This window comes from Acanthopagrus latus, chromosome 17 (assembly GCF_904848185.1).
Source record: "Acanthopagrus latus isolate v.2019 chromosome 17, fAcaLat1.1, whole genome shotgun sequence".
Lineage (NCBI taxonomy): Eukaryota > Metazoa > Chordata > Actinopteri > Spariformes > Sparidae > Acanthopagrus > Acanthopagrus latus.
The window spans coordinates 18,474,350-18,488,294 of NC_051055.1; the positions used below are offsets into that span (position 1 = coordinate 18,474,350).

At 42.3% G+C, this 13,945-nt stretch overlaps 1 protein-coding gene and 1 long non-coding RNA gene across 4 annotated transcripts in view; one reads left to right on the top strand and one right to left on the bottom strand.

Moving 5' to 3' along the window:
* Positions 1-8,062, top strand: part of efna3b (ephrin-A3b) — a 64,486-nt gene extending 56,424 nt beyond the window's left edge. For all 3 annotated transcript variants that reach the window (XM_037075856.1, XM_037075857.1, XM_037075859.1), the window contains 2 exons: positions 876-953; positions 7,877-8,062. In XM_037075856.1, coding sequence (XP_036931751.1) covers positions 876-953; positions 7,877-7,995 — 197 coding nt within the window. In that variant the 3' untranslated portion in view covers positions 7,996-8,062. The remainder of the gene's footprint in view (positions 1-875; positions 954-7,876) is intronic.
* A 963-nt stretch (positions 8,063-9,025) lies between these two features.
* LOC119006790 lies at positions 9,026-9,638 on the bottom strand. Its single transcript, XR_005070892.1, has 2 exons — positions 9,568-9,638; positions 9,026-9,371 (listed from the first exon to the last, which is right to left on the bottom strand). It is a non-coding gene; the product is annotated as an uncharacterized LOC119006790 (long non-coding RNA).
* Positions 9,639-13,945: the final 4,307 nt, after the last annotated feature.

Sequence of the window (13,945 nt, forward strand, 5' to 3'; positions counted from 1 at the left end):
ACAGTCTGAAACAGACAGAGCTATTAATACCCCTGCTGAGTTTCCCCTGCAGCATTTTCACTCACAGCACAGAAACCCCCCTTTGCTCCTCTTTCCCTGTCCTTCTCTTTCTCTCTCTCTCTTTCTTCTACTGTCTCTCTCTCTTCTTTACCTTCCTGCTCTCGCTCTACAGCAGCAGAAAAAGGAGCAGCTCCAGCTTTGAAGGCCCTCACCCCGCCTCCCTCCTCTCCCCCCTCTCTTTCCTCCCCTTTCACCCCTCCTCCCTCGCTCCCTGTCAGAATCCATTTATTGCTGTGTGCGGTCAGTGGGTGGCTATGTATATGTAGTGTTAACCTCTCTCACTCTCTCTCCTGCCTTCCTTCAATCTCTCGACCCTCTCTTGAATATCTCTCCCTCACACACACACAAACACACACACACACACTGACACACTCATATACACACAGACTTTGATCCCTGGCCTGTCCGGTCCTTTTAACTTCCACCGCCCTGTAGTATTAACCTCTCCTCCCTTTCACCCCGACTCCATCGCTCTCCTTCCCTTTTCACACACTGCCTCTCTTCAGTTTGATCTGCCTCCCTTCAACTTTGCTGTCCTCTCCCTCTCTCACTCTTTCTCTTCCACTCTTTTTTCCCTTTTTCTCTCAGGGCTGCTGGCAATGTTTTGACTTGTCAGTCTGCCTGCTTCTGTGTGCTGGGAATTTTTTTTTTTTGTAACCCCGACACCCTCGCCTTGCCGCTCTCTCACATGTCTCTCTCTAGATGTCAAGTTGGATGTAATTAAAATCCTTTGGGTTGGAGCAATGGTTTAACCCCTGCATCCTCACTCTCTTGTTGTCTGTCTTACTCATTTTTTCTCTCTCGCTGTCTTTCAGCTTCTGACGTGGACGATGAGCCAGAGCCTACAGAACCAGACTACACGCTTAGACCAGGTCTAAAACTTGACGATATTGGTGAGTCACACACACATGCTCTCTTTAACCTATATACACATGACATCACATGGCACTGACTAAGTGTGGAACACACCTGCGGGGCCCGTCTGGATTCATAAGAACAGACACTGAGTCATGGTTATTATGCGGATCACATCATTGTCAAATCGTTACAATCATATTAATCACAGGTATTGAGGTGAAAGGACAGTTACTCTGTTTTTCCTCAACAAATCCCATAAATTCACTGAAAGTGTGACTCCAACTAATGATTATTTTCATTATTTATTAATATGTGGATTTTTTTCATCATTGATTAATTAATCAAAATCAAAATATTGCTAAAAATGCTCATCATAATCTCACAAAGCCCACAATAATATCTTCAGATATCATGTTTGAGATTTTTTTAAATTTAGATATCTAAGACTCTGCATTTACAATCATAAATGAAAAAGAAAGTCAGAAAATCGTTTTATTTAAGGGCGGGAACCAACAAATGCTCAACCATTTTGCTTAAAATATGATCAAACGATCAATCGATCATCGCAACAGCTTACGATTTATTTTCTTCTTTTCCACTCTTTTCCAATTTACTGTCAAATTTTGACTTCATTTTTTTAAAAAAGGCTCAGCTATTCCCTCAAACAGTGTGGCATTGTAGTTCTTCACTCAACAGGAGTTAATGGTGCATTTGTTGTCAACTATTTTCAGTAGTGGATTAACACACATTTGGTGTTCTAGTGACTAATTACAGCCACAGGTTGGAGTATGTGGGACATGTGTTCCTTGCAGAGAGGGTCCTGTGTGTGTACATGTGGCTCATTTATGTATTTTAACCTCTGCTAGTATGACCTCAACAGCTAAACAAGTCTTACATATTGCACCTTTAAGAATCACTATATTTGAAAAAAAAAAAAGGCTTCTTCTTGCTGATGGCCTGTTTGCTTATGTAGGTCATATCGAGGGATTAGTATGAACTGGGACTGTTTCATAACCAGTTAAAATTCCTTGTAGTATTTATATATTTTTCTCTAAACCCTTCAATCCTCCCTCTTCCAGTCAGATAATCAGGACAGCCTGTGCCTACCTCGCCTTAAGTCCAGGGTAGCAAAATGTTCCCAAAGCACTCGGTGCTGCTCTGTGAGCATACTGATATGGTGAGCTAAATGACCAAATCAACATTTTATTGACTCAAAGCTCCTCTCATTTGAATGATGACAGCTGGACAAAGAGGGGACACTGTCCACAGAGACTGTAGTGACTCAGTCTAACTGTGAAGTCCTGACATCCTTGGTGGAAATTACAAGCTTGTCTTGTCACAGGATTTGTGGACAAAAACAAAAACAAGATACTTTAAAATATAGATATTGACAGCAGATTGATCATTCATACTTGACGGGACAGCAACCAGGTAACTGACCATTCATCATCAAAATGCGCCAGCTAAAGTGAAATATGTTCAATAGAGACCGTCTGCACAGGAAACTTTACAGCACCAGCTGGCTTGGCAAGCTGCTGATCCTGCTGAACAGCTACATGCATATTCATTTCACACTCGCCATTTTTCACCCGGATAAGCAAGGAACACTGAGTTTCATGGTTAGTTACCCAAAAATAAAACTTCATTCAGAAAAGGGAAAGGCTTGTTCATATTCCCTGCAGTTGACTGCTAAATCTTGGCAAGTGCTCCCAGGTTGCCCTTATGTCGCTCTCGCCCAACGTTACACAACCGGTGAAATCATGGGAATCACGTGAATCATGCTAAATCTTTTTAGCGCTGGAACTGAATGAAATTTGGGGCGGGATAAAGGGAGGAACTGAGCAGTAAATCAATAAGTGACAGTCTGCGGTATAATCTCAGTGTTATGGCAACAACAGCGGAGCAGCACAGTAACAACATGTACAGCTAGCTTGTCCTATCTAGCTGCCGCCCTTTACACAACCAGACATGCAGGTATCAATCATCAACCCTGTCAAAGTCTTCTCCGAGGTATCCTGTTGAATATGGCGCCGTGATGTTGTTAATCTGTGTATGTGTGTGCGATTGCTTAATAAATCAGCCTGTTCATATAACTGTCATACGAAAACTCATCACTAGCGAGTGGCTGCAGGTCATATGAGTCTGTTGAGGGACATCTCCCCTACTTCTTTTTCCTCTCTCCATCATTCTTTCATGTCGTTTCTCTCTCACTCCATCTCCTTTCTCCATGCCCTCCTCATCCTCCCGCCCTTTAATTCCCATCCTCCGTCTTTTTTTTTTTTTTTTTTCTCCCAGAGCACAAGTAGGAATGCAGTGGAGGGGAGAGCCACCGAAACTCAGTTTATTCACCTTTTGATGTGTGAAATTGAGTTTTTTTTTCCCTCTTTTAACTTTTTTTTTAAAATTCAAAACAATATTAATCTTGTGGTTATAGTATGCATTAATGCTACCACAGTGATGTTAGACATATTAAAACAGAAAAATGTGTTTATTTAAAAAAAAATTGTGTGTTCCTTTTACCTTACTAGCCTTACCTTTATAGCCCTGTAAACTAGTTTCATAGTGCACTTTTAAGGTAGGCACAGACTAGAGTAAGTGCACCCTACTTTGCCTCTGTACACTGAGCAATACATTCTCATCCTTTATCCTCAATAGTTGTCTGTCTTCCTTTCTTTCCTGCAAATATTTGCAACCACATAGTAGGCTAAATGCAAGAGATGCTCGTACCAATAACAGAGAACTATTATTCCGATCACACAGTGCATCTATAATTACAAGTTGCGCAAGAATATTGAGAAAAACAACGTTTATTTTCCACCGAAGAGCAGTTCTATTGGATGTATTTGGACAGATAAAAAATCTGCACTCCGTGAAAACACTTTTAATATTTAGCAAATGGCTGGCACAATAGCTGAGCACAAATTACTCCAGCTCCTGTGGGTCATTTTCACCTGTAGTGCTGTGTTGCCAATTAAATTAATAGGATAACCCAAGTGGTGCAAGAGGAAGTGAGGAAATCAGCGGGGAGCTGTGAAAAAGAACCAAAAACAAAGACGCTGTACGGTTTCGTATTCCCCTCCCTCGTTCTCACTGCTCCTGACTGCCGATTAGACTCATCACATCATAGTTTTAATTACCGTTATTCAGAGTTCGCATCAGCACATTCACACAAACACACAAACTGCGAAGTTCAAACCCGCCTGATTACCGTGTCTGAAAATGTTTAACTAAGCTGAATGTTGCAGGCTCATATTGCCCCTCTCTTTCTCTCTCTACCCTTCACTGCTTACAGTTTATTTCCTGGGCGCTGCCCCTTTCAATCAGTGTCTACGGCTCAACAGTGGTTCCCTCCTGAATACGGCCTCTAGTATTAGATTTCATTTAGATCTCATTTACAACACAGATGGAATGGTGCTAGCAGCTCCCCATGCAGCTATGTGATTACTGACAGCTTTCAGTGGGAGGATACTCATTTACCCACCCTGTAGGCTCAGGTTACTGTATCTGACGATCAGCTCCGGCCATTAGCTGGGAAATCAGAAGCTTTTTCTTTAATGGGGTTTGTTGCAGCAATTACCACTCCTCTAAGCGACAGCGTGTTCGGGTTACTTTGTCAGCGACATCATGACGAGTCTCAGTGGGCCAAACACAGAAAACTGAACGTCACTGCAGTTTCTATTTGTAGAAACTGTTCTGTTGTAGGTTTTAATTCAAAATAACTGGACATAAACTTCTATGTAAAGGTCTGGGGATCATCTATATACATTGTAAAATCTATTTTTTGTGAGATATTTTATCTTGCAGTCGTACACCACAAGTACTAGAAAAGCTATCAGGTTAAAATATTACACAGTGAAAGTAAAACTCACCCATATGAATAACAAAATTCTTAAAGTATGTCATATTACATGTACTTGAGTATCAAAAGAACAAGTAAACATAAAAGACACATTTTTACGTGTGTGTGTACACTATGTATGATTGGTCAACTATTATATTTAAATCAACATTATTCTGATTATCAGTATCAGTGTTTTTTATGATCTAATTACTAATGAAATGAATAAATTAAAAAATGTGCTACTATGGCTCTGATGCTGCATGTTATCTGCAAAATAACTATATAATGAATATAGTTGGGGCCAAGAAATAATTAATTAATACCAGGTGTGCCTGTTGATTGCTCGTATCAATTAGTGTGATGATGTCACATTGCTGAAACGCTCCTTCAACATGTAATCAACTTCAGCTCGTTAACAGCTTCTCAACTGTGTTTAAAGAGAGTTTGGATATGCTGTTGGCGAGTGTGTCTTCTTTAGTTTTTCAAGCTGTCTCCGTGGGGCTAATTAGGGATGTAACAGGAACGGAACAAACAATATTTCACTGCACATCATGAGGCTAATAAATGGATTGCAATGTCACCTTAATTTTAAAAGTTATGCCTCCCAATTGGATATATAAATGTACATATTTGACCCAAAGGCAGGACACAGACATTGGGTGGATCTGGTGATAAAGGAGCAAGCGTTGTTGTAACCAGGAGGAGGATCATGAGTGGAATATTGATGGGGGAATCAGGTCATAGGATGAGGCGGGATGGTGGCGGAGGCTGGTGAGGCGTGAGCGTGGAAAGACGAGGGGGAATTGTGGCTGGCAAAGATAATGTCATGGCTGGGAGGTTAAAGGCAGGTTGACAGGTGAGTGATGATCCTGTAGCACAAAGGTGAAATTACGTAAACAATCAACAGGTTAGGCCTTGACTATGTAGATAGCTCCAGCTATGCGTGACTAGGCCTTGACATGTGTGTACGCCGTAAGGTGAAACAACAGGCTTAACTAGGAGTGGTTGGAAGGTAGACGCTCTGCAGACTGCTGAACTAATGAGAGGTTGGCGTTCAGAGCGGAAGGGGCGATGAGGTGATTGCAGACAGGTGTGTTCAATAATCAGAGCTGGGAGCCATGAGAGCCAGGAAGAAGGACCACACCCACCAACACAGACAAGACATGACCAAGAGAGGGAGACAGACAGAGGAAACACCAATCTGATGCTCCACATCTCAAAGTCTGGAAACAGTTGTGTATTGCCCTCTGTGGCTCTGTGGGAGTTTTATTAAGTAAAGAGTTGAAAGACATTAATCAGTCAGGTAGAGTCTAATGAAAGATGCTATCATATCAATTTCCCTTTCCCTATTTAACCTCAGTCTCAAAAGTCCCCTAATTGCTTCGAGGTGCAATACAGCATCACCGGAATGACCCTTGAACGAGGACGTTATGATATGGCAACACCGCAAATTATCACGTCTGAGAAGTACACTGCATAATTAAATCAACACCTCTCTGACTGCAGCAATTAAAGATAATTATTTTCATCTAGTCACTGTCACCGACTATTTAATTGTGTAACAATGTACAGAGGAGCACGGTGTCACGATGAATTGCCACACTCGATAATATTTCATCAAATTAAAACCCAGTGTCAGAAAAGTACGATATACACATTGTGTTATATATTCTGTATCTTCTTATATTTTAGTTCAGACAGAAACCACTGCAGTTGGTGGCTACTGACAAACGTAAACACACACACACGTCACAGACAGACAGATAATCTCCACACACTCGGAGCCTAAGATATCCCCTTGTTCTCGTCAACGTGATGTTTAATTTCACAGACGCCTCTAGGTGTCTGAGTGTCTTAATTATTAGGCGGATGCTGGCTGCTTTCCTGCTCCAAAATACAGCACGCACACACATGCACAAAAACAAACGCGCACGCACGTAGATTCACACAGCTTCCTTGTGCGAGCTGATGTTTGGCTCGGGAAGGTGTCAAAAGGTCACAATGAACGTCACATGCCCCCTGCACAAACATGGTGCGAACGCTGCGCGCCGATAATTATGTGTTTGCGACAGTCAGCGAGAGACAGTTGCTTGTGTGTGTTTGTACGTGTGTGTGTGTGTGTGTGTGTGTGTGTGTATGTGTGTGTAATGAGGCGATTAGTTGAGCCACACTCCAGAACCAGTTTTGCAAAATGTTTCTCAGTCTGCTGTTTGTGTCTTCAAAACCACATTCCTCTGTCAGTCAGCGCCACAGTAACAGTGTCCTGACCCCTCGGCTCCACGCTCGGTTACTGAGCGGTCAAAGCGTTTAACCTGAGCTCGGCTGCTGCGTAGACCTCATTAGATTGGCCAGCGGAGCATACCAGAGGAGGCCATCTCTAAAACCAGGTGTCAGCCAGTCATTACTCTGCTGTCTGACCCACAGAGCAGCTGGAAATATTCCGTTGCTAGATATGGAAACTCTGAGAATAACCACACTTCACTTGTGGTGCCGTCGGACCGTGAACACAATAGCTCCTAATAAGCATCATCCGTCCTGCGTATAGGCAGAAAACTGTGCTTCTGTCTGGCCTCCAGTCTCATTAATCAGGTGACTACAGAGGGTGTGTCTGGCTGCACATGTGTCTCATAAGTGAGGGCATGCAGCGAACTGTCTGGCGGCTCATGTTTTCATACAGTTTGTACGACTAGACATCAGCACTCGGCGTGAAACAGAAGAAAACCGCAGACCTATTTTTAGGATGTGGCCAGGTGTGCTGGGGTGGGGGGGATTACTGTATATACAGTACGTCTGTGTGTATGAAATGTATGCGTGTGACTGGGAATGTGTCACTTTATTAGAACAATGAGAGCTCTTTGCTAACAGCTGCAGCAGTAAGCCGTGGCCCTGCTGTCGTGTTGACTTTGTCTTTGTAGCAGACTTAGCATGATTTAGTTGCAGTGTGACTCTGTCTCAGTCAGTCCGCCTCATTATAACCGTGGTCATGTTTGATAAAAGCCGTGCTGTGTAAGCAGATTACGGTGCAATTAGAAGCGCAGATAAACTTATCTTTTTTTCCCTGACTTTCCCTTGAAGATTTTCACCGCTATGACTGAGACTTTTTTCTCTCCATTTCAGATGAATATAACCCGTTCGTTCCCAAGCTGGAGAAGAGCGTCAGTGGCAGCAGCCCGTCCAGGGATCGCCTTCTCCTCACCGTGACGATGCTCCTGCTGGCCGCTCTCTTCATCTCCTAGCAACGGCCATCCCATCAGCGTCACCATGCCAACTAGCCTTGGGAAGGTGTACAGTATCAGCGGGTGGGAGAGTGGGCTGGGGGGGGGCAAGGAGGAGTGGGGAGTCAGGAGGAGAAGCGAGGAGAAAGAGAAGAGTTATACCACAAACAGAGCAAAAGTCAAAAGGAGCAAGATATTAGAGTTTTCAAGCATCACAGTGTGTGTGTCTGTGTGTCTGTGTGTCTGTGTGTGTGCAGCTGCTAGTTGAGCGAGTGTGTGGTTTTGGCAGAGTTGGATGGCCTTCAGGTGACGCAGACTGAACTGTATGTTGTATTAAAGACAGCCTGTGCTTACAGATGCAGGTGTGTGTGTGTGTGTGTGTGTGTGTGTGTGTGTGTGTGTGTGTGTGTGTGTGTGTGTGTGTGTCTGAACAGGCCACAGGTTGAGCCTGTTGAATCATGCACCCCACACAAAGCATTTATACAACTGGAGGAGGAGGCGGGGCTGAAATCCCAATAAAAAGAAGAAAAAGGCATCAAATCCACCCACCCAATTGAAAACCATTTGAGGACTTTCCCCTGGATCCGATTGGCTGAAACACTTCCTTAGGGCTAGTTGCCATAGTTTCTTGCAACAAGACTTCAAACTGAACTCAAATGAACTGAATCAACTAGATTTCAGCAGAACTGAACTGACATTGCCTTTTTTTTTTTTCGTCGTTGTTGTCGTTGTTGTTGTTGTTGATCTTGATGCTGGGATCTCGTCCCAGTCCACGGAGGAGAGGGGAAGAAGGAACCAGCTGACAGCCTGCGCAGGTCCTGTGTAGCAGACTAGTCAAAGTAGTTGATAGTTCATAAACACACCCTGGGACTCCAGACGCCAGTGTTTTTAGTTGTCATCTCCACTCCGCTGTGTCATCCTGTGTTCACCATCAGTGTCCAGCACGTCTCTAACGAAGCCAACGGGGCAGGATGGGGTCAGGGGAAAAAATACAGAGCATTTAAACGATGAATCATTCACTTAAACATCCACTGGGGGGAGGGGAACGAAGTAGATGTGCCATTGACACAGAAACCGCAAGGGTTTTTATTGATGTTATAAGTTGCTGTGTTACTTTTCCGTCCCGTCTTTGAAGTACTCGGTTGGTCCTCTGTCATCTCCGAGGTTAACGAAGCACACGGTGGCTACGGAGCAGCCATGGATACACTGAGCAATACTGCCCTCCTCTCAGGAGAGGAGCAAGAGAGGATGGACGAAGGAGGGAGGACAGCCGATCACACAAGCATCCACGAGCAGATCTGACGCGTCTGGGACAGTTGGAAGCCCTCCACTGATCAGCCTCATCTCTGCAAAACCCATTCGTCAGACGCCACGCGTAAAATGTTTGTTTTCTGTTGCTGTACGAGTGTGACAAAACATTATTTGTGTGCGCACCACATGTTTGAGAGTCAGAGAGACTATTTTAAATGGTACTAACAACCTGAGAATACATCCACATACTGTACATCTTATAAGTATGAAAATGCAAAATGCTAAAAAAAATAAATAAAAAAAAAAAATCAAAACACAACTAAAGCGACAAGTAATACAAACCAAGTGCTTTGGTGGGGAGGTACGGCAATTCAAAACTCAAACATCTGTACCAGTCAGTTGCTGCAGAATAGCGTTTCCATAGCAACTAGCACCTTATTCACCATGGTTACCCCACCCTGCCAACGATGGACTCCAGTAGGGCATGGCTTACCGTAGTAGCTGATAACAATGATGAAGGTGATGACGATTATAACAATGATGAAGAAGGACTGCGAGCTGACTGCTGGCTGTCGCCGCGGGCTCACCCAGCAGCACGTGAGACGTTCAAGTACTCGTGTAAAAAAACAAAACAAAAAAAACGGACAAAGAATGGAAACTCAAATGTCTTGAAACTTGCCAAGGTGGAATGTGATGTAAGCATTTTTACAAACTTGAAGCTCAGTTTCCTTGTGGTTGTTTTTTTTCATGTTTTTATTCTTATTTTGTTGAGTTTGCTGTGGTGTATTTTTGGTTTTCTTGAGGGGGAAGACAAAGGGTTTAAACAGCTGGAAAATTGGGTGGGCTGAGCCATATGTAAACTTGGGCTGCACTCTTTGAGTATGATTCCAAGAAAGATCAGTATTGAATAGTTCCCTGGTTCCCAACACTTTTGGCTTGTGACCCCTTAAAAGAACACACATTCCACACAACTGAGTTTACAGTATTATTCAGCTATGGAAACAAACAAAACATTGTGCCCAGGGTTAATTTGGATTGGACGAGAGCCTTTGATTCAGGGATGGACTAACAGAAGATGTTACACCTTAGATCCAGTGCCAGTCGGCATTTCTCAGCCTCTGCTTTACCAATTCTTTCAACCAAGAGATGATTACATTTCTCAATCAGGTAAAATTCTCCCGTAATTCTCGATTTAAGCAGAAAAGATTAGTCTGAGAAAATAGAAAGTTTGAAATAATGAAGCAGGTGCCTAACTATCTCATGAACAGTCAGATTTATGTTAGAACTTCTTTGGGCAGCTTGTCCGTCGACTATTTTTCTGTATGTTATTGAATCATTCCGACATTTGAGTGATGACGTGATGTGATGTTGTATAAACTCTTTCAAATGTAACCAAAGCTTTTACAACTATAATGCAGTCGCAGACATTGAATGCAGTAAAACATCTGATTTATTTGTCATATAGGCCTAGTGACATCCTTATACTAAGTACATTTATTTAATAAGTTACATTCATAAATCAGTTAATTTGAAAATCCAGAATTTCAGTGAAAGAATAGTTATGGGCCTTTGCATTTTTCCAGATTAATATTTTTAAAGGTGCAATATGTAAGTATTGTAGTTAAACACATGAAAAAAAAACATGAACAGAATGTTAAGAAATAACAATTTTGAAGTTAAGTGAAAGACGTACTTATTGTTTGCTGGATGTGTACAGAAGTTAGCGCTCTAGCCAGCTAGCTCCAGGCCTGGAAACCTCTTTCTTCAAGTGGTCCGAAGCTCTTGTGCAAGCCGTATAAACATCAGCACTCCCTTGGTAGTCTGGTTAGCTGCATAGCTAATTGAGCTAACAAAATAACAGAAGCTACAGTCATGGATGTATAACTACGGTACATCTTTAATGCACCTTTTGGAACCACTGATATTAAGGATTTTGTTCTAAAGTAGTAATCATTTTTTACATCATTGTGTGCTTGTAATCTGGGAGTAATGTGGTGTACGTCAGTTAGCGATATAATATCTCTTTCCACCAGAGAAGAGGTTATATCTATGGAAACAAACAGGGGTCACGTAGTTTTGGGGCATCGCTGAGTGCGTTATGATCCAGTTTGTGAAGCAGCCCGGGTGTATATATGGCTCCTGGTGGGCGGGGGGAGGTAGGACAGGTTTTTTGGTCCTGGTGTGGATCAGGAGGGTAGAAGAACTGTGCGAGACGGTAAATCACTCTTCAAGAAGTTGCACTTATGAACTTAGACACGAGAGCAAGAAAGTGTGTGTGTGTGTATCTGTGTGTGTGTCTGTTAAGGAGAGGCAGAATCAGAGCTCGTTTCTGTTCAAGTCACTTCATGTCAGCGTGCAGGAGCTTTCGCATGAGATGCTGTCTGTGTTTGTGTGGTGTCAGTGTGTGTGTGTGTGTGTGTGTGAGAGAGAGAGAGAGAGAGAGAAAGAGAGAGTGAATGAATGTGTGAGCAAGTTTGCAACAGTCTCTTTGTTTCTGCTCTTTCCATGTGTGTGTGTGTGTGTGTGTGAGCGAGCAAGTGCGACCGATTGTTGTCTGGCAAAACAAAAAAGCATTTAATAGTGTTGGAAACAACAATTACAATCATGTTTACCTTCGACTGGAATGACTTTAAATGAACTTGAAAATAAACTGTAAACTGAACAAACCATAACAGAGGTTATAACAATGATCATGATAACAAAAATAATAAGCTTACAAATCTTACTTTTAACAACATGTGTGTTCGGCTCTTTATTTGCCTCCCTTCTCTAATCCTGTCTTTTTCCCTCCATCTCTCTGTCTTTGAGGATCTGAAAAAAAAGGGGGGGAATGTGCACAGAGCTAATCCAAGACAACAGATGGAGGGGTTACAGGAAAGGTTTTACCTGGTATATTCAGCCCTCTGTAGATAATGTTGTTTGGGAGCTCACAGATGTGATTTTCCATATCAAAGTTGGTGTGGTGACGCGCTCCCTCAGCAGTAATACCTTTACACGCTCCGATTAGGAGAGATAAGCGCTTCAACCACCAGGCCAACATTTGAATGACAATGGGACAGGCGAGCAGTGTGTACCTGTATGTCTGGACCGGCTGATGGACAGATAAAGCCGCCCGCTGCTGAGTGCAGACAGGCTGACTGTCTGTGATCTTATGCAACAGGTCGTTATCATACAGCGGGGCGTCTCGGCTGACTGACGGGACAGCACGAGGAAGACGATGGACAGATAGAGGGGTCAGCACATGGGCAGGTTCTGTAGCAAGGAGATGTGGGCCTCAGTTTGAAAGACAAGCTGATGTTGAAAGATGAGTTCGGGCAGCAAAGTCACGCAAGTTCATGTCTGCGGTATGGAATAAAAGTGTTGAACTAAAATCTGGCGTGAAGTGATCTACACAAAATACACTTTTTGGATATTTAGCCTCACACTCAATACTTTAAAGTGCTCTACTTGGCTCTGATGCAGCACGTAAATTGCAAAGTAACTACTTGATTAAGTTACTAAATAAATGTAGTCGAGTAAAAGTACAATATTTTGCCTTCAGAATGTACTGGAGAGAAAGTAGCAGAAAAAAAAAATAACTCAAGAATTGTACAGAAAAGTGCAGAACTTTAGTAAGAGTACTTGGATGTCACATCACTTTCTACTCTACATGTGAAACCATGAATCAGTGAATTCTTTGTCATTTGTTCTATTAATCACTTGGTCATTTAAAAGCGAACTCTTCGTAATTGTGAGGATTTGTTCCTCTTCTCCGTCCCTTGTGTTTGTGATCCCAATATTTCTTGGTTTTGTATCATAAGTCGACCAAAACAAGCAAAGTTTAGGACACTGACTGTAAAAAATGTGATTTTCCGCTGTTTTCTTATATTTAAAAAAAAAGAAAGAAAAAAAAGAAAGATCAGCAGTATACTCAGTAATCAAAAAATCCTGAGAGCAAAAAGTGAGTTTTCTGCTCCACAAGACTCACAACAGTGTAGAAAGTTTCATTTGAAACATTTGACATTACATTTAGAAAAAGCACACCATTTATCTTCATCCAGTACATCAACTATGTGGTCTAGTTGGTCTTACTGACACTTCACTGGGATGACAGATGATAACCAGGTCTCCTTATTTTCCTGCTGATTTAATGTTTCAACGAAACACCATCATCATTTTCATTTGGAAAAAAGATGCATCATCATCCCAGAGGAAGATGATCCAGGCAGCGAATCATCAGTCGCATCAATATCATCTGAAAGGTGAACTGAGAGATTAAAAGTTATGACTGTCTGGCACAACTCAACAAACCATTCTGGCAGCCATAAGTCAGCTTTTCCAAGAATCACTGACTCACTTCAGGCTGACATCAAGCTCCAGACGTTTTTGTCAATTTTTTTTTTTTTTTAAGTCAAAACACCCCCTCTATTATTATTAACCTGAGGCCATTATTCTTCACTCTACTGACTGCTGTCATTGTTAAATTGCAAACCACAAGGAACTGACAAATTAAAAAGATTAGTATGTCTGAAAAACTGATAGAGGGTTTAGCTAAAAGCCTCTCTGTTCGTGTATGATGAAGCTACAGCACAGTTTTACTCTAAGATGTGAAAAAGCCCAAGTCTGAAAGACAAATTGAGTAAAAGGGCCGAAGTATTCAGCGTTCAGTACAAATGTATTCATACACAACTTTTCTGTGTATGCTGCAGTATCCAGATGTGACCACTTGGTGCCGCTGTTC